Below are 18,173 nucleotides of genomic sequence, written 5' to 3' on the forward strand. Positions count from 1 at the left end.
AAACTGTTTTTTATCGTGATCATGAAACAGGAATTGGACGATTAACGTGTTCGTGTGCTTTGTAACAAACGAGTGTGTTCTTACGCCTCCTGTTCTTGGTCGAGAACTACAGCAGAGGGTAAAATGGCTCAGTTGGCTTCAAACTATTTGTCATGCACGTTAATTACACCACATAAATTTTATGGACTTACGTATCAGCTACGGCTGAGTCAAGGTTTTGTATACTACGTGCATTAGGCACGTTCGACGTTCTATTAATACTTCCTTGTTTGATGACCATTTTAAAAAAATTCATTCTCAAATTATAGGATGAGTTCTCGTGACACTTGCCTCGTTTTAGCCTGCTTCCGTCTCTCAAATTTGATGCTTACAGCTGGCTGTGGGCCGAAATTAAGTGAAGTCTAATTTTATAATTTTTTATACATTTCTTTCTTTAAATATTATTATCACTGCCATCATTATCATCAGTATTGTTATTATTTTTTTTTAGTAAAACTATTCTTATTTTTTCCACGCTTCGAAACGCGACATACATACGTATATCAAAAAACAAAATCAAATTATCCTTTAAAGCCTTGGCTACAAGTATAAATAATACAACTATTGCCCGAAATTTTTTCACAAAAAAACCGAACACCTTTATTCAAACCTGTTATTTTGCTTTTACGACTCAAATGATATGATTAAGTAATGTAATGAGAAATCACACTTCCAGCAATGCAATACGTATTAGTAACCTCAATAAAACCATCCCCACAGGTAAGACGATCGAGTTAAGCCAGAAAAAAAAATAATGTTCATCGTTCAACTATAACTCACAGCTTACTCATAGAATAGCAAGTATCATGGATACATTGTCATTTTCCGTCGAAATCTAGAGGTAAAACATTACGGACATTTTTGTGAAGGAGAGAACTTCATTTACACTAGCTTGAGACAAACATGTCGAAAACAGTGCTATCGAAATGATCGATATTGCTTTTGACGAATCAATAATGAAGCATCGTAAAATGCTTCTAGTCATGAAAGGATTTATTTGAAAGCCAAATTAGCGATGCCATAAAATGAAGAAAAAAGCAGATGGACCACCGTAAAACCACTAAATGACATTTAGAGAGGAATGAAAACATAGTTGGAAAACTAATGAATTAATCATTATTGTTGGGGTTGTAATCCGGCACTGACCTTGAGACATTATGATTGTCTCAGGGATTAATTAATTAATTAAATTTATGACTAATTAAATGCTTGATTGATGGTAGAGGGGTATTCAACCGAATGTCGAGAAATTTGATCCGGGATTGCTTTGCTTTTGCTTTGCTTGAGTCGCTCTGTGATTGGTCCTGAATACACGCGCACTTTTTCACCCAATCAGAAGCAAAAGTAAAACCAATCACCAATTGGTCGTTATCGTTTTCCCGCGAGTTTTATTTAGAATTCTCATTGGCTCTTGAAAGTATTTTTTAATTCTTCCGATTACTTTGGTTTGGTTTTGAGACACTCAATCGAAATGCGCTTAACGAATGGTCCACTGACTGACTGAAAGAATAAATAAATGAATATCTGAACGACTGAAAGACGTAACAGAATGACAGAGTCATTGAGTGACTGATCATGAATGACTGGTCATGAATGACTGACGAACTAGATGATTGATCATGAATAACTGGATGACTGACCGACCAACTGACTGGGGGAAAAATTTAATGACTGTACTTATAGATTAAAGCGGTTTCAGCTGTAGCTTCCCAACAGATTATGCTAAAAACTTACATCAGGAGACAGTAAACGTTTCCGTTATGCAGAAGGCTCAGCTTTACACATTTGTTCAATGTATTAGCATGAATCTGTTCTCTCTTTGCACAGGCGTATTTCAACAACGTGCTTCGAATTTAAATGAACTACAAAATATTGCTTTTGGTTTTGTTCCTTTTTCTTGGAACAACTTCAGTGTCCGCCAAGCCAAGACAAAGGAGAGCAGACGAGGTATTAAATCGGCTGCAGCTTCTCTCAGATGAGGTGAATGAATATTTAAGATAAATTATATATCATTTCTCATCAAGATGGGAAAAATTATTCTCAGGGTCTCGAATAGTAATAAATCCTGATATAAGTAATAGAGAGGGGTTATTCGTAGAATAAGGCGAAGATAAGTGAAAAAGAACTTTGTTCACACGAGAGTGATAAAGAATATCGTATCAAAGGTCCAGTAAATACCCTTCTTTTGAAACTAAGGTATTTGGCATTTGAGAGGGAGGGTGGGGGACAGAATACTACAAGGTCTAAACCTGTACTGGAAAAACTGTGTTGCCCCTCCCTTCCCGCCCGCACCATTTTCTATACTTCGTAGCTATGTTTTTTTTATATGAAAGAGAAAAGTATACTTTGAGATGTTTAATCAATGAATTTTCATGTTAGGAATTGCAGGCGAAAGAAATCAGTTCCCATATAGAAAATGAAGCACAAAGTACTAAAAGAGAGCCTCGACCGAGATGTAGCGTTGGTCATTTTTTATGGAAAAAATGTAACTCTGGAAGAAGATATTTTAAAATTTGAAACAAACTAATTTAATGATTTACTTTCTTTACTTTCTCCTGAGTCTCTTGCTTTACGACAAAGTTTCAACAAGAAGGGGTCATGTTTTAAATCACATTCGTAAACGTCGAACTTATGAAAGACTTCGACTTCACCACACGATCAAGCAGGTGTCACGTGATTTGGCACATAATCGCTAACTCGTCCCAGTCGGCGTTTCCATAACGCGCGCGAGTAAGGTAGACCTATTCTTGTTCCCCTTCCCATGATCTCTTTCTTTCCCCTCCTCCCTCTTTCCCATTACCCTCGCACTACGTACTCTATAAAGACAAACCTTAAACCTCTACGGCAGTCATTGTTTGCTCTTGTTACGCAATTCGCTCAAAGATGGCGTGACAACTTTACTTACAAACCATTAACTTATTTCGCAAAATATCAGGCATGTGCAGTGGCATTACGTTTGACCGGCCGCATCGATTTTTGCAAACAGTTTTAAAGAAGAAATCAGCCCTATTAGGAGTGATATGCGAGAGAATTGAAACCGTCCTAGAAATCTATGAAAGGAAACAAGAGCAGTGAAAGGAAACTCTAGACTTACCAAGCACAAGGGTTACTTAGAACGGGTATCCTGTAAATTTATCATTTTGTTTTTCTCATTTTGAGCTTTCTTATGACATTTACTCGGATTTACAACGCCGTAACTCACTGACATGTGTGACTGTTTATGACTGCTGTAAGACAACTTGACTCTGAAGCCTCAAAATAAACCACCACTTTTTTTATTAATCTTCAAGACTAAAAAATTAATCAGGTACATGACGTTAGAGCTAAAATCTCATTGCTGTTATTGCTGTTAATAACCTACTGATAAAATTCTTATTTTTCTCGAAAGCTGTGCCTCTATAGCTAATCAATGATAATCCTTGTGATCTCTTGAAAGTCTCTTGAATTCACTCGGTCGCCTAAAATTTTAGTAGAATATTATGAATTTGTGGCAACGGAATAACAGATTGATCCACAAATCTCTGCTTATGGCACAACAAAAAGACGCACCCCCTGTGAGGCAAGAACTTTAGATGTGCGGCCCTTTACTATCAAGAATAAGATGTCGGTCTTGTCCACGTCCTCGGGCCGCGTAGCTCTAGCGCGGACAGATATAATCGCGCAGTGGCCTTTAATGACACGTTTGGATGAAATTTGTGGGCTAATAATCAAACCCATTCGATCTTTCACGACTGTAACGTCAAAATACTCAGTGGCGCCAAAGTTGCAGATCTCAAAATGAACAAACGTGACTCGTCCTAAGGGAAGTGTATAATCATTACTGGCGTATCTTACTCTGAGCAGGGCCCTGGAGGGTTTGATCTTCTGGCGAGAAATTCTCTCAAAAGTGTTGCGGCCACGAGTGATACCACTGAGCCTGAGTTTGAATGGTTGGCTCGTGCGAGGCGTAAAACTTGCGATGAAATGGACGTTGTCAGTTGTCTGCAACGTGACGTCAGTAATCCTAGCTCCTTCAGGGGTAATGAGTTCCAAGCGTAGGGAGCTTGTGTTGAGCCTCTCAGAACCAGCGACAGTGATGAGCATCTTGTTCAGTTTACCTTTAAGAAATACAGAATCACTTGTAATTAATTTGAAGTCCAGAATGGGACGAGTTTTTTTGACCAATCACAGACCGAAATAAAATCCCGGATTACATTTGACACTTACTTAAAAATTGCCCTGATTATATGCGAAACTTACCTGTAACTGGATTAGAAATAGGCACTTCTGTTATCTGTCTCCTGCGTCCCCGCATTGGAATGATGAAATATACTCCGAAGTTGACATTCGTTTCACTGCTTGACTTAGCTTGAAACTCGTGTTCACCCGACACAACTAGGGTCCAGCCTCCTATCTTGGGGCGGTCGATCTGATAGACAGAGACCTGGGACAGACTAAGTTTTTCAGCTGAGATCACGATGTCATCGGGGTCTGTCAAGGTAATTCCTTGCCCTAAAAAAAGTTTAAAAGCAAGTATGCAAAAATTGATACAGTAAGTTTACAGATTATAAAAAAAGAAATAACTAAACAATAAGATAAACAAGGGTGTTAGAAATGATAAATTGTGACACTCGAAGGTTAAAGAGGTAGGCAGCTAGCAACTTTGTTGATTTTAATATATTTCCATCGATTTCATTTATTCAATTTAATCCTTCTTAATCTCCAAAAAATGAAGATATTAATTAAAAAAAAGTCAAACGAACCCCCCCAAAAAAGAAAAAGATTTCTTGCAAAGTTTCCTTGTGGCTGTTAGTTGACTATTTGGGAACTACCTCTCCTTTTGTAAAATATGATATGGAAATAGCATCTGTATCCATGAGCGGTTCGCCTGCAGTGCAGGCGTCTTATATAGGCGAGTAAACGCCAAGAAGCTAGCGAACGCATTTGCCCCCCCCCCCTCCCCTCTCCTTCTTCTTGGCCGTCGCTCACCCCCTTGGTACAAATTTCTCTCTCACCTAGCCTTTTCCTGCTGTAAAAGTCAAAGATAGCAGCCTAAGATCACATTAAGCCTCACCCGCTACAACATAGATATAATCAAAAAAATAAAAAGTACAGACCATTTGTTCTCTGGCGTGTGGTGCTTACTGTTATGGTCAATTTTTCAATGGATTCATCAACTGAAAAGTTATATCGACGGGGTGTTGTATTTTTTACGCTTCGTTTCCTCTTGTGTCCTGGGCTTGAACCGATACTAAGAGTATTCGTCCCATCAAGCACACCCGCTGTCAGATTATTAAGCTTTTCCAGTTCTCCGTCTTTTCTAAGAGAAATAGTCTGACCTGAGGTACGCTCGGCGAGATCTTTGAAGGCTGGGTGGAGATGAGTGTAACAGAAACCTACACCAAACAATCGATAAATTCGTGACACTGGTCAACTAATCAATTGATCATTCGATAGATAAGTCAGACAGATTGACTAATCTGTCTGTCAGAAGTTTGTTAGTCAGCCTATCACTCAAATTGGTCAGTCAGACGCTCTATCAGTCTGCTAGTCTGTTGGTCTGTCAGTCTGTTGGACTGCCGGTCCTTTAGTCTGTAAGTCTGTCGTTCTTTCTATCTGTCACTTTGTCGGACTGTCGGTCTGTTGGTCTCTTAGTCTGTCGGTCTGTTAGTCTGTCAAACTGTAGGTCTGTAAATCTGTCACCCTGCAAAAGACGAGACCTTATCCTCTCTACCGGTTTGTCAGTCAGACATACAGCCTGCTAAATAGTATGCGAACGAGAATGTAAATACTTTACAGATGATTAGATCTCTTACCTGTGGTAAGAAAATTAATTGTTACCCCTAACTGATCAGAGCTAGCTAGGAACTGAAGCTCGGCAATTTTTGCTTCTGATGCATCTTTTGGGCCCGCGTCCGTAAAGACGTACATAGGGGATCCCCATTCTGGCCATTGGTAGATTGCTTCCAGCATCCCTGTGAATGTATACTCCGGACAATCCCCACCACCGTTTGCTGTAAGAGCATTAATAGCTTTCACGAACTCACCAGCGTCGCTTTCCTCTTTGACTATGGTGGCCGATGTCACTGCAAAATATTGAAGTGCAAATTTGAATAGTTTGACTTCTTCTGAAATTGGCGAAGGGTCAGAATGATATCCCCCTCCCCACCACCCTTGTTTCCCTGTTCGTTTTCGATTACCTTTCAGAAGAACGATCAGTCATTGACAGTAAAGGGTAGTCTCATATCCAGATCTTTCACGGCCAAGAGGTACATTTCAGTTTCAGTTACACGTTAAGATCTGGGTATAAGATTAAATAAAGCCTTTAGGGCCGAATTGCATGGCACTCAAGCGTATTTTAGAGAAAAAAGGGTTTTTAAATATTAATCGGGAGGCATGGAGAGAGCTTGAGTGCCTTGATTAGGCAGGCGGGACCATTGCTTGTGAGAGAAGCGAGGGGGGGGGGGAGGGGGATGTAGGGATGTAGGGATGGAGGATTTTGTTTGACTCTCCCTTTAATTAGATGCTAATAGGCAGTCAATTGTCTATAGTTGTTCCCCTCCCCTCCCTTTATACTCTGTTAGCAATGACTGATCTTCCCTCCCTTCACCCTGAAAACCATGCTGTGCCCCCAAAATCCTTCACACCTCCCCTTCCTAATTGAAAAAAGCAAACAAACTGACAAACATAATACAAAAATAAAATGTTTTGTACGTACCAGGGTAGGGGTCGTTAAAAGGCGACAAAATGTATTTCTTCACACTGGAATTACGAGGATAATTTATGATGTCTATGGCGATATTTTTTGCTGCTTGAATTTCTTCACGCATGCTTCCGGTGTTATCAATGGCAAACATCAGTGACACGTCTCCTTGGACAGCCATGAAGCTATCAAACACCGAAGCGCCGAGTTGCCTCCGTAGATCTTGAAGGAAATTGCCTCCTTCCGTTTCAGGGGTGGTTTTGTTCCCTGAGGTGGTTCTCTTACTTCGCCGCGGTGCCGACGACTTGGTGCTTAAAAGATACATGATCTTGCCCAGAACTTCGCGCGCATATTTGTAGCTCTTACTTCTTATCGCTCGCGCTAGGAGTCCTTTCAATTTATTGAAGGTTTCTTTCCTGTAACGGAATCCTGAAGCCTTTGCTTTAGCCACAGCCCGTTCAATGTCGTTGATGGCCTCGAGGAACTTGTTCGATGGTGACAAGCGCGGTCTGTAAGTCCTGCTTTCCTTTGTATAGGTAATTTCTTCTCGAGTAATGTTTTTCGTTGGGATGGTGAAATTTCGCATGGATTTAGTCCTCTTATTAAGTTCTCCTTTTAACATCTCTATCAATTGCTCTGTGGGACTAATAATCCTTTTCGTCTTCTTCGGTGTAAGTACTTCCACGCTCCTCTGCGATCCGTGTGAGAAACCCATCAAGGCATCGCGAGTGAACTGCAGCGATGTGGAGAGGAGACTGCCCCTACCAGGTCCTACAGCTAATAAGAAGACAAAAGCGCTCGTTGCAAGAAGCGAAAGAAGTTCGCCCTTTATGATCATGATGTTCTCTTTGTGCTGCTCAAAACTTTTAAAGTATTGAAACTCTTTTGAAAGACTTTTATAGGCTGAGTCTCAGTTAACTTGCTTGAACATTTGAGGAACCAGTTTACGTGCTTACTTACCTCTGAGCATCTAAGGAACCAGTTTACATGCTACTTACCCTTGAGCATCTGAGGAACCAGTTTACGTGCTTCAATTACAGATTGCTATCGTTAGTTTTTTTGCTTTGTTTTGTTTTGTTTTTTTTTTCCAAAACCGATTGATGCCTATGACTGATGCTTTGCTAGAGTGAATGGGCCCTAGATCCCATAGAGATCTCTAGCATGTCTTTCGTTGATTCAAAGACACCAAGAGTACAAAAAATAAAGACATGTTAACGTTGTGTACAAACGGCCGACCGCCAAAGCCTAAGATAACCAGTGGAAGCCGATGATGTCCAACTGTTTTGAGAATCCAAGGCCAACAGTGCCGACTGCAATAGTATCTCCCGAACAGCCCGCTACTTCGCGAATGGCAGCGTTGACTTAGATAATTTGCCGTCGGGATTTCTGCTCTCACACCACTCAAATTTTGGTGATTCAACGTTCCTCTTTTAAAGAGGACAGTTGTGAGATGTACAGTGTATACATTTTAAAACGCAGGTGATGAACGATTGATCTGACCACAAGATCTGTTATTTTGCCATGACCTCGTCGTCGCCGTTGTGTCATGTTACGTCTGCCGTGTTTTCTTCAAATTTTTATTATACCAACGACTTTACAAATTCACGTACAGGTAAAATCTTGAAATTGTTCGAAAGGTGATGTTTTTATTGTGCAACATCTAATAACAACCCAACGAATCGTAGATGAACAAATGGTATATATCTAACAAACTGCGAGGCGGCGAGGTAATTTCCCTCCCAGCTAATCCCTGGGATGTCACGCAAATCTTTCGTATGACAATTGTTGCGTTACATCCTATATCCTGCCGCCTGAACCCACAATATCTCTCCATTAAAAACTCGCTTTACAAGACATTTGTGACTTTCGTATTTCTAGCTCGTTTTCCAAATGCTTATGTAATTGTACGACGTTTGATCACACTGAGAACTGGGTCTAAGGCACAAGAACATCGATTAGCTTATGATAAAAAATTAAAACAATACAAAACAAAACAAAAAAAAACTGTTTTTTATCGTGATCATGAAACAGGAATTGGACGATTAACGTATTCGTGTGCTTTGTAACAAACCAGTGTGTTCTTACGCCTCCTGTTCTTGGTCGAGAACTACAGCAGAGGGTAAAATGGCTCAGTTGGCTTCAAACTACTTCATGCACCTTAATTACACCACATAAATTTTATAGACTTACGTATCAGCTACGGCGGAATCAAGGTTTTGTATACTGCGTGCATTAGGCACGTTCGACGTTCTATTAATGCTTCCTTGTTTGATGACCATTTTAAAAAAATTCATTCTCAAATTACAGGATGAGTTCTCGCGACACTTGCCTGGTTTTAGCCTGCTTCCGTCTCTCAAATTTGATGCTTACAGCTGGCTGTGGGCCGAAATTAAGTGAAGTCTAATTTTATAATTTTTTATACATTTCTTTCTTTAAATATTATTATCACTGCCATCATTATCATCAGTATTGTTATTATTGTTTTTAGTAATACTATTCTTATTTTTTCCACGCTTCGAAACGCGACATACATACGTATATCAAAAAACAAAATCAAATTATCCTTTAAAGCCTTGGCTACAAGGGTATAAATAATACAACTATTGCCCGAAATTTTTCCACAAAAAAACCGAACACCTTTATTCAAACCCGTTATTTTGCTTTTACGACTCAAATGATATGATTAAGTAATGTAATGAGAAATCACACTTCCAGCAATGCAATACGTATTAGTAACCTCAATAAAACCATCCCCACAGGTAAGACGATCGAGTTAAGCCAGAAAAAAATATGTCCATGGTTCAACTATAACTCACAGCTTACTCATAGAATAGCAAGCATCATGGATACATTGTCATTTTCCGTCGAAATCTAGAGGTAAAACATTACGGACATTTTTGTGAAGGAGAGAACTTCATTTACACTAGCTTGAGACAAACATGTCGAAAACAGTGCTATCGAAATGATCGATATTGCTTTTGACGAATCAATAATGAAGCATCGTAAAATGCTTCTAGTCATGAAAGGATTTATTTGAAAGCCAAATTAGCGATGCCATAAAATGAAGAAAAAAGCAGATGGACCACCCTAAAACCACTAAATGACATTTAGAGAGGAATGAAAACATAGTTGGAAAACTAATGAATTAATCATTATTGTTGGGGTTAATGTAATTCGGCACTGACCTTGAGACATTATGATTGTCTCAGGGATTAATTAATTAATTAAATTTATGACTAATTAAATGCTTGATTGATGGTAGAGGGGTATTCAACCGAATGTCGAGAAATTTGATCCGGGATTGCTTTGCTTTTGCTTTGCTTGAGTCGCTCTGTGATTGGTCCTGAATACACGCTCACTTTTTCACCCAATCAAAAGCAAAAGTAAAACCAATCACCAATTGGTCTTTCTCGTTTTCCCGCGAGTTTTATTTAGAGTTCTCATTGGCTCTTGAAGGTATTTTTAATTCTTCCGATTACTTTGGTTTGGTTTTGAGACACTCAATCGAAATGCGCTTAACAAATGGTCCACTGACTGACTGAAAGACTGAAAGTCTGACGGAATAAATAAATGAATATCTGAACGACTGAAAGACGTAATAGAATGACAGAGTCATTGAGTGACTAAATGACTAAATGGAGTGAGTGACTGATCATGAATAACTAATCATGAATGACTGACGAACTAGATGATTGATCATGAATAACTGGATGACTGACCGACCGACTGATTGGTGAAAAAATTTAGTAACTTTACTTACTGATTAAAGCGGTTTCAGCTGTAGCTTCCCAACAGATTATGCTAAAAACTTACATCAGGAGACAGTAAACGTTTCCGTTATGCAGAAGGCTAGTTGCATCAGCCTCACACATTTGTTCAACGTATTAGCATGAATCTGTTCTCTCTTTGCACAGGCGTATTTCAACAACGTGCTTCGAATTTAAATGAACTATAAAATATTGCTTTTGGTTTTGTTCCTTTTTCTTGGAACAACTTCAGTGTCCGCCAAGCCAAGACAAAGGAGAGCAGACGAGGTATTAAATCGGCTGCAGCTTCTCTCAGATGAGTTAAATGAATATTTAAGATAAATTATATATTATTTCTCATCGAGGTGGGAAGAAAATTATTCTTAGGGTCTCGAATAGTAATAAATCCTGATATAAGTAATAGAGAGGGGTTATTCGCAGAATAAGGCAAAGATAAGTGAAAAAGAACTTTGTTCACACGAGAGTGATAAAGAATATCGTATCAAAGGTCCAGTAAATACCCTTCTTTTGAAACTAAGGTATTTGGCATTTGAGAGGGAGGGTGGGGGATAGAATACTACAAGGTCTAAACCTGTGCTGGAACAACTGTCTTGCCCTTCCCTTCCCGCCTGCTCCATTTTCTATACTTCGTAGCTATGTTTTCTTTATATGAAAGAGAAAAGTATACTTTGAGATGTTTAATCATTGAATTTTCATGTTAAGAATTGCAGGCGAAAGAAATCAGTTCCCATATAGAAAATGAAGCACAAAGTACTAAAAGAGAGCCTCGACCGAGATGTAGCGTTGGTCATTTTTATGGAAAAAAATGTAACTCTGGAAGAAGATAATTTAAAAATTTGAAACAAGCTAATTTAATGATTTACTTTCTTTACTTTCTCCTGAGTCTCTTGCTTTACGACAAAGTTTCTACAAGAAGGGGTCATGTTTTAAATCACATTCGTAAACGTCGAACTTATGAAAGACTTCGACTTCACCACACGATTATGCAGGTGCCACGTGATTTGGCACATAATCGCTAAATCGTCCCAGTCGGCGTTTCCATAACGCGCGCGAGTAAGGTAGACCTATTCTTGTTCCCCTTCCCATGATCTCTTTCTTTCCCCTCCTCCCTCTTTCCCATTACCCTCGCACTACGTACTCTATAAAGACAAACCTTAAACCTCTACGGTAGTCATTGTTAGCTCTTGTCACGCAATTCGCTCAAAGATGAGGTGACAACTTTACTTACAAACCATTAACTTATTTCGCAAAACGTCAGGCATGTGTAATGACATTACGTTTGACTGGCCGCATCGATTTTCGCATACAGTTTTGAAGAAGAAATCAGCCCTATTAGGAGTGATATGCGAGAGAATTGAAACCGTCCTAGAAATCTGTGAAAAAAAACAAGAACAGTGAAAGGAAACTCTAGACTTACCAAGCACAAGGGTTACTTAAAACGGGTATCCTGTAAATTTATCACTTTGTTTTTCTCATTTTGAGCTTTCTTATGACATTTACTCGGATTTACAACGCCGTAACTCACTGACATGTGTGACTGTTTATGACTGCTGTAAGACAACTTGACTCTGAAGCCTCAAAATAAACCACCTCTTTTTTTTATTAATCTTCAAGACTAAAAAATTAATCAGGTACATGACGTTAGAGCTAAAATCTCATTGCTGTTATTGCTGTTACAGACTATGCGAAATAACCTACTGATAAAATTCTTATTTTTCTCGAAAGCTGTGCCTCTATAGCTAATCAATGATAATCCTTGTGATCTCTTGAAAGTCTCTTGAATTCACTCGTTCGCCTAAAATTTTAGTAGAATATTATGAATTTGTGGCAACGGAATAACAGATTGATCCACAAATCTCTGCTTATGGCACAACAAAAAGACGCACCCCCTGTGAGGCAAGAACTTTAGATGTGCGGCCCTTTACTATCAAGAATAAGATGTCGGTCTTGTCCACGTCCTCGGGCCGCGTAGCTCTGGCGCGGACAGATATAATCGCGCAGTGGCCTTTAATGACACGTTTGGATGAAATTTGTGGGCTAATAATCAAACCCATTCGATCTTTCACGACTGTAACGTCAAAATACTCAGTGGCGCCAAAGTTGCAGATCTCAAAATGAACAAACGTGACTCGTCCTAAGGGAAGTGTATAATCATTACTGGCGTATCTTACTCTGAGCAGGGCCCTGGAGGGTTTGATCTTCTGGCGAGAAATTCTCTCAAAAGTGTTGCGGCCACGAGTGATACCACTGAGCCTGAGTTTGAATGGTTGGCTCGTGCGAGGCGTAAAACTTGCGGTGAAATGGACGTTGTCAGTTGTCTGCAACGTGACGTCAGTAATCCTAGCTCCTTCAGGGGTAATGAGTTCCAAGCGTAGGGAGCTTGTGTTGAGCCTCTCAGAACCAGCGACAGTGATGAGCATCTTGTTCAGTTTACCTTTAAGAAATACAGAATCACTTTTAATTAATTTGAAGTCTAGAATGGGACGAGTTTTTTTGACCAATCACAGACCGAAATAAAATCCCGGATTCCATTTGACACTTACTTAAAAATTGCCCTGATTATATGCGAAACTTACCTGTAACTGGATTGGAAATAGGCACTTCTGTCATCTGTCTCCTGCGTCCCCGCATTGGAATGATGAAATATACTCCGAAGTTGACATTCGTTTCACTGCTTGACTTAGCTTGAAACTCGTGTTCACCCGACACAACTAGGGTCCAGCCTCCTATCTTGGGGCGGTCGATCTGATAGACAGAGACCTGTGACAGACTAAGTTTTTCAGCTGAGATCACGATGTCATCGGGGTCTGTCAAGGTAATGCCTTGCCCTAAAAAAAGTTTAAAAGCAAGTATGCAAAAATTGATACAGTAAGTTTACAGATTATAAAAAAAGAAATAACTAAACAAAAAGATAAACAAGGGTGTTAGAAATGATAAATTGTGACACTCGAAGGTTAAAGAGGTAGGCAGCTAGCAACTTTGTTGATTTTAATATATTTCCATTGATTTCATTTATTCAATTTAATCCTTCTTAATCTCCAAAAAATGAAGATATTAATTAAAAAAAAGCCAAACGAACCCAAAAAAAAAAGAAAAGATTTCTTGCAAAGTTTCCTTGTGGCTGTTAGTTGACTATTTGGGAACTACCTCTCCTTTTGTAAAATATGATATGGAAATAGCATCTGTATCCATGAGCGGTTAGCGTGCAGTGCAGGCGTCTTATATAGGGGAGTAAACGCTAAGAAGCTAGCAAACGCATCTGCACCCCTCCCCTCCCCTCTCCTTCTTCTTGGCCGTCGCTCACCCAAATTTCTCTCTCTCCCAGCGTTTTCCGGCTGTAAAAGTCAAAGATAGCAGCCCAAGATCACATTAAGCCTCACCCACTACAACATAGATATAATCAAAAAAATAAAAAGTACAGACCATTTGTTCCCTGGCGCGTGGTGCTTACTGTTATAGTCAATTTTTCAATGGATTCATCAACTGAAAAGTTATATCGACGGGGTGTTGTATTTTTTACGCTTCGTTTCCTCTTGTGTCCTGAGCTTGAACCGATACTAAGAGTATTCGTCCCATCAAGCACACCCGCTGTCAGATTATTAAGCTTTTCCAGTTCTCCGTCTTTTCTAAGAGAAATAGTCTGACCTGAGGTACGCTCGGCGAGATCTTTGAAGGCTGGGTGGAGATGAGTGTGACAGAAACCTACACCAAACAATCGATAAATTCGTGACACTGGTCAACTAATCAATTGATCATTCGATAGATAAGTCAGACAGATTGACTAATCTGTCTGTCAGAAGTTTGTTAGTCAGCCTATCACTCAAATTGGTCAGTCAGACGCTCTATCAGTCTGCTAGTCTGTTGGTCTGTCAGTCTGTTGGACTGCCGGTCCTTTAGTCTGTAAGTCTGTCGTTCTTTCTATCTGTTACTTTGTCGGTTTGTCGGTCTGTTGGTCTTTTTAGTCTGTCGGTCTGTTAGTCTGTCAAACTGTAGGTCTGTAAATCTGTCAGTCTGCAAAAGACGAGACCTTATCCTCTCTACCGGTTTGTCAGTCAGACATACAGCCTGCTAAATAGTATGCGAACAAGAATGTAAATACTTTACAGATGATTAGATCTCTTACCTGTGGTAAGAAAATTAATTGTTACCCCTAACTGATCAGAGCTAGCTAGGAACTGAAGCTCGGCAATTTTTGCTTCTGATGCATCTTTTGGGCCCGCGTCCGTAAAGACGTACATAGGGGATCCCCATTCTGGCCATTGGTAGATTGCTTCCAGCATCCCTGTGAATGTATACTCCGGACAATCCCCACCACCGTTTGCTGTAAGAGCATTAATAGCTTTCACGAACTCACCAGCGTCGCTTTCCTCTTTGACTATGGTGGCCGATGTCACTGCAAAATATTGAAGTGCAAATTTGAATAGTTTGACTTCTTCTGGAATTGGCGAAGGGTCAGAATGATATCCCCCTCCCCACCACCCCTGTTTCCCTGTTCGTTTTCGATTACCATTGACAGTAAAGGGTAGTCTCATATCCAGATCTTTCACGGCCAAGCGGTACATTTCAGTTTCAGTTACAGGTTAAGATCTGGGTATAAGATTAAATAAAGCCTTTAGGGCCGAATTGCATGGCACTCAAGCGTATTTTAGAGTAAAAAGGTTTTTAAATATTAATCGGGAGGCATGGAGAGAGCTTGAGTGCCTTGATTAGGCAGGCGGGACCATTGCTTGTGAGAGAAGCGAGGGGGGAGGGGGGAGGGGGATGTAGGGATGTAGGGATGGAGGATTTTGTTTCACTCTCCCTTTAATTAGATGCTAATTGGCAGTCAATTGTCTATAGTTGTTCCCCTACCCTCCCTTTATACTCTGTTAGCAATGACTGATCTTCCCTCCCTTCACCCTGAAAACCATGCTGTGCCCCCAAAATCCTTCACACCTCCCCTTCCTAATTGAAAAAAGCAAACAAACTGACAAACATAATACAAAAATAAAATGTTTTGTACGTACCAGGGTAGGGGTCGTTAAAAGGCGACAAAATGTATTTCTTCACACTGGAATTACGAGGATAATTTATGATGTCTATGGCGATATTTTTTGCTGCTTGAATTTCTTCACTCATGCTTCCAGTGTTATCAATGGCAAACATTAGTGACACGTCTCCTTGGACAGCCATGAAGCTATCAAACACCGAGGCGCCGAGTTTCTTCCGTAAATCTTGAAGGAAATTGCCTCCTTCCGTTTCAGGGGCGGTTTTGTTCCCTGAGGTGGTTCTCTTGCTTCGCCGCGGTGCCGACGACTTGGTGCTTAAAAGATACATGATCTTGCCCAGAACTTCGCGCGCATATTTGTAGCTCTTACTTCTTATCGCTCGCGCTAGGAGTCCTTTCAATTTATTGAAGGTTTCTTTCCTGTAACGGAATCCTGAAGCCTTTGCTTTAGCCACAGCCCGTTCAATGTCGTTGATGGCCTCGAGGAACTTGTTCGATGGTGATAAGCGCGGTCTGTAAGTCCTGCTTTCCTTTGTATAGGTGATCTCTTCCCGAGTAATGTTTTTCGTTGGGATAGTGAGTTTAGGGAGGAATCCGTGTCCGGATTTAGCCTGCTTACTAAGTCGCCCTTTTAACATCTCTCTCACTTGCTCAAAGGGAGTAATAATCCTTTTCGTTTTCTTCGGTGTAAGTATTTCCACGCTCCTCTGAGATCCGTGTGAGAAACCCATCAAGGAATCGCGAGTGAACTGCAGCGATGTGGAGAGGAGACTGCCCCTACCAGGTCCTACAGCTAATAAGAAGACAAAAGCGCTCGTTGCAAGAAGCGAAAGAAGTTCGCCCTTTATGATCATGATGTTCTCTTTGTGCTGCTCAAAACTTTTAAAGTATTGAAACTCTTTTGAAAGATTTTTATAGGCTGAGTCTCAGTTAACTTGCTTGAGCATTTGAGGAACCAGTTTACGTGCTTACTTACCTCTTAGCATCTAAGGAACCAGTTTACATGCTTACTTACCCTTGAGCATCTAAGGAACCAGTTTACGTGCTTCAATTACAGATTGCTATCGTTAGTTTTTTTGTTTTGTTTTGTTTTGTTTTTTTTTCCAAAACCGATTGATCCCTATGACTGATACTTTGCTAGAGCTAATGGGCCCTAGATCCCATAGAGATCTCTAGCATGTCTTTCGTTGATTCAAAGACACCAAGAGTACAAAAAATAAAGACATGTTAACGTTGTATACAAACGGTCGACCGCCAAAGCCTAAGATAACCAGTGGAAGCCGATGATGTCCAACTGTTTGGGGAATCCAAGGCCAACAGTGCCGACTGCAATAGTATCTCCCGAACAGCCCGCTACTTCGCGAATGGCAGCGTTGACTTAGATAATTTGCCGTCGGGGTTTCTGCTCTCACCCCACTCAAATTTTGGTGATTCAACGTTCCTCTTTTAAAGAGGACAGTTGTGAGATGTACAGTGTATACATTTTAAAACGTACGTGCTGAACGATTGATGTGACCACAAGATTTGTTATTTTGCCATGACCTCGTCGTCGCCGTTGTGTCATGTTACGTCTGCCGTGTTTTCTTCAAATTTTTATTATACCAACGACTTTACAAATTCACGTACAGGTAAAATCTTGAAAGTGTTCGAAAGGTGATGTTTTTATTGAGCAATATCTAATAACAACCCAACGAATCGGAGATGAACAAATGGTACATATCTAACAAACTGCGAGGTAGCGAGGTAATTTCCCTCCCAGCTAATCCCTGGGATGTCACGCAAATCTTTCGTATGACAATTGTTGCGTTACATCCTATATCCTGCCGCCTGAACCCACAAAATCTCCCCATTAAAAACTCGCTTTACAAGACATTTGTGACTTTCGTATTTCTAGCTCGTTTTCCAAATGCTTATGTAATTATACGACGTTTGATCACACTGAGAACTGGGTCTAAGGCACAAGAACATCGATTAGCTTGTGATAAAAAATTAAAACAATACAAAACAAAACAAAAAAAAAACTGTTTTTTATCGTGATCATGAAACAGGAATTGGACGATTAACGTGTTCGTGTGCTTTGTAACAAACGAGTGTGTTCTTACGCCTCCTGTTCTTGGTCGAGAACTACAGCAGAGGGTAAAATGGCTCAGTTGGCTTCAAACTATTTGTCATGCACGTTAATTACACCACATAAATTTTATGGACTTACGTATCAGCTACGGCTGAGTCAAGGTTTTGTATACTACGTGCATTAGGCACGTTCGACGTTCTATTAATACTTCCTTGTTTGATGACCATTTTAAAAAAATTCATTCTCAAATTATAGGATGAGTTCTCGTGACACTTGCCTCGTTTTAGCCTGCTTCCGTCTCTCAAATTTGATGCTTACAGCTGGCTGTGGGCCGAAATTAAGTGAAGTCTAATTTTATAATTTTTTATACATTTCTTTCTTTAAATATTATTATCACTGCCATCATTATCATCAGTATTGTTATTATTTTTTTTTAGTAATACTATTCTTATTTTTTCCACGCTTCGAAACGCGACATACATACGTATATCAAAAAACAAAATCAAATTATCCTTTAAAGCCTTGGCTACAAGTATAAATAATACAACTATTGCCCGAAATTTTTTCACAAAAAAACCGAACACCTTTATTCAAACCTGTTATTTTGCTTTTACGACTCAAATGATA

At 39.9% G+C, this 18,173-nt stretch overlaps 2 protein-coding genes and 1 pseudogene across 3 annotated transcripts; all 3 read right to left on the reverse strand.

Moving 5' to 3' along the window:
* The window catches only part of LOC136284123 (fibroblast growth factor receptor 1-like), a 159,982-nt pseudogene that overhangs the window by 88,103 nt on the left and 53,706 nt on the right, over nt 1-18,173 (reverse strand).
* LOC136284355 (von Willebrand factor A domain-containing protein 7-like) lies at nt 3,376-8,147 on the reverse strand. Of its 2 annotated transcripts, XM_066174582.1 has the most exons (6): nt 7,682-8,147; nt 6,737-7,498; nt 5,835-6,104; nt 5,136-5,414; nt 4,279-4,530; nt 3,376-4,136 (listed from the first exon to the last, which is right to left on the reverse strand). In XM_066174582.1, the coding sequence occupies exons 1-6, from the start codon at nt 7,689-7,691 to the stop codon at nt 3,565-3,567; spliced, it is 2,145 nt and encodes a 714-aa protein (XP_066030679.1). In that variant the 5' UTR covers nt 7,692-8,147; the 3' UTR covers nt 3,376-3,564. The 2 variants fall into 2 exon arrangements, with proteins under 2 accessions (XP_066030679.1, XP_066030678.1); XM_066174581.1 differs by having other exon boundaries at nt 6,737-8,147.
* Nucleotides 12,123-16,919, reverse strand: LOC131800263 (von Willebrand factor A domain-containing protein 7-like). Its single transcript, XM_066174598.1, has 5 exons — nt 15,495-16,919; nt 14,612-14,881; nt 13,912-14,190; nt 13,065-13,316; nt 12,123-12,922 (listed from the first exon to the last, which is right to left on the reverse strand). The coding sequence occupies exons 1-5, from the start codon at nt 16,327-16,329 to the stop codon at nt 12,351-12,353; spliced, it is 2,208 nt and encodes a 735-aa protein (XP_066030695.1). The 5' UTR covers nt 16,330-16,919; the 3' UTR covers nt 12,123-12,350.

The sequence above is a fragment of the Pocillopora verrucosa genome, chromosome 11 (genome assembly GCF_036669915.1).
Source record: "Pocillopora verrucosa isolate sample1 chromosome 11, ASM3666991v2, whole genome shotgun sequence".
NCBI classification, from domain to species: Eukaryota; Metazoa; Cnidaria; class Anthozoa; order Scleractinia; family Pocilloporidae; genus Pocillopora; species Pocillopora verrucosa.

Excerpts from the sequence above, each read along its gene's own strand:
- LOC131800263 (XM_066174598.1), bottom strand. The coding sequence starts at position 16,329 with ATGATCATAAAGGGCGAACTTCTTTCGCTTCTTGCAACGAGCGCTTTT. Across the intron at positions 13,317-13,911 it reads CACGCGCCAGGGAACAAATG|GGCAAGGCATTACCTTGACA; the intron begins GTCTGTACTTTT and ends AACTTTTTTTAG. Across the intron at positions 12,923-13,064 it reads TATTTCCAATCCAGTTACAG|GTAAACTGAACAAGATGCTC; the intron begins GTAAGTTTCGCA and ends TATTTCTTAAAG.
- LOC136284355 (XM_066174581.1), bottom strand. The coding sequence starts at position 7,559 with ATGATCATAAAGGGCGAACTTCTTTCGCTTCTTGCAACGAGCGCTTTT. Across the intron at positions 4,531-5,135 it reads CACACGCCAGAGAACAAATG|GGCAAGGAATTACCTTGACA; the intron begins GTCTGTACTTTT and ends AACTTTTTTTAG. Across the intron at positions 4,137-4,278 it reads TATTTCTAATCCAGTTACAG|GTAAACTGAACAAGATGCTC; the intron begins GTAAGTTTCGCA and ends TATTTCTTAAAG.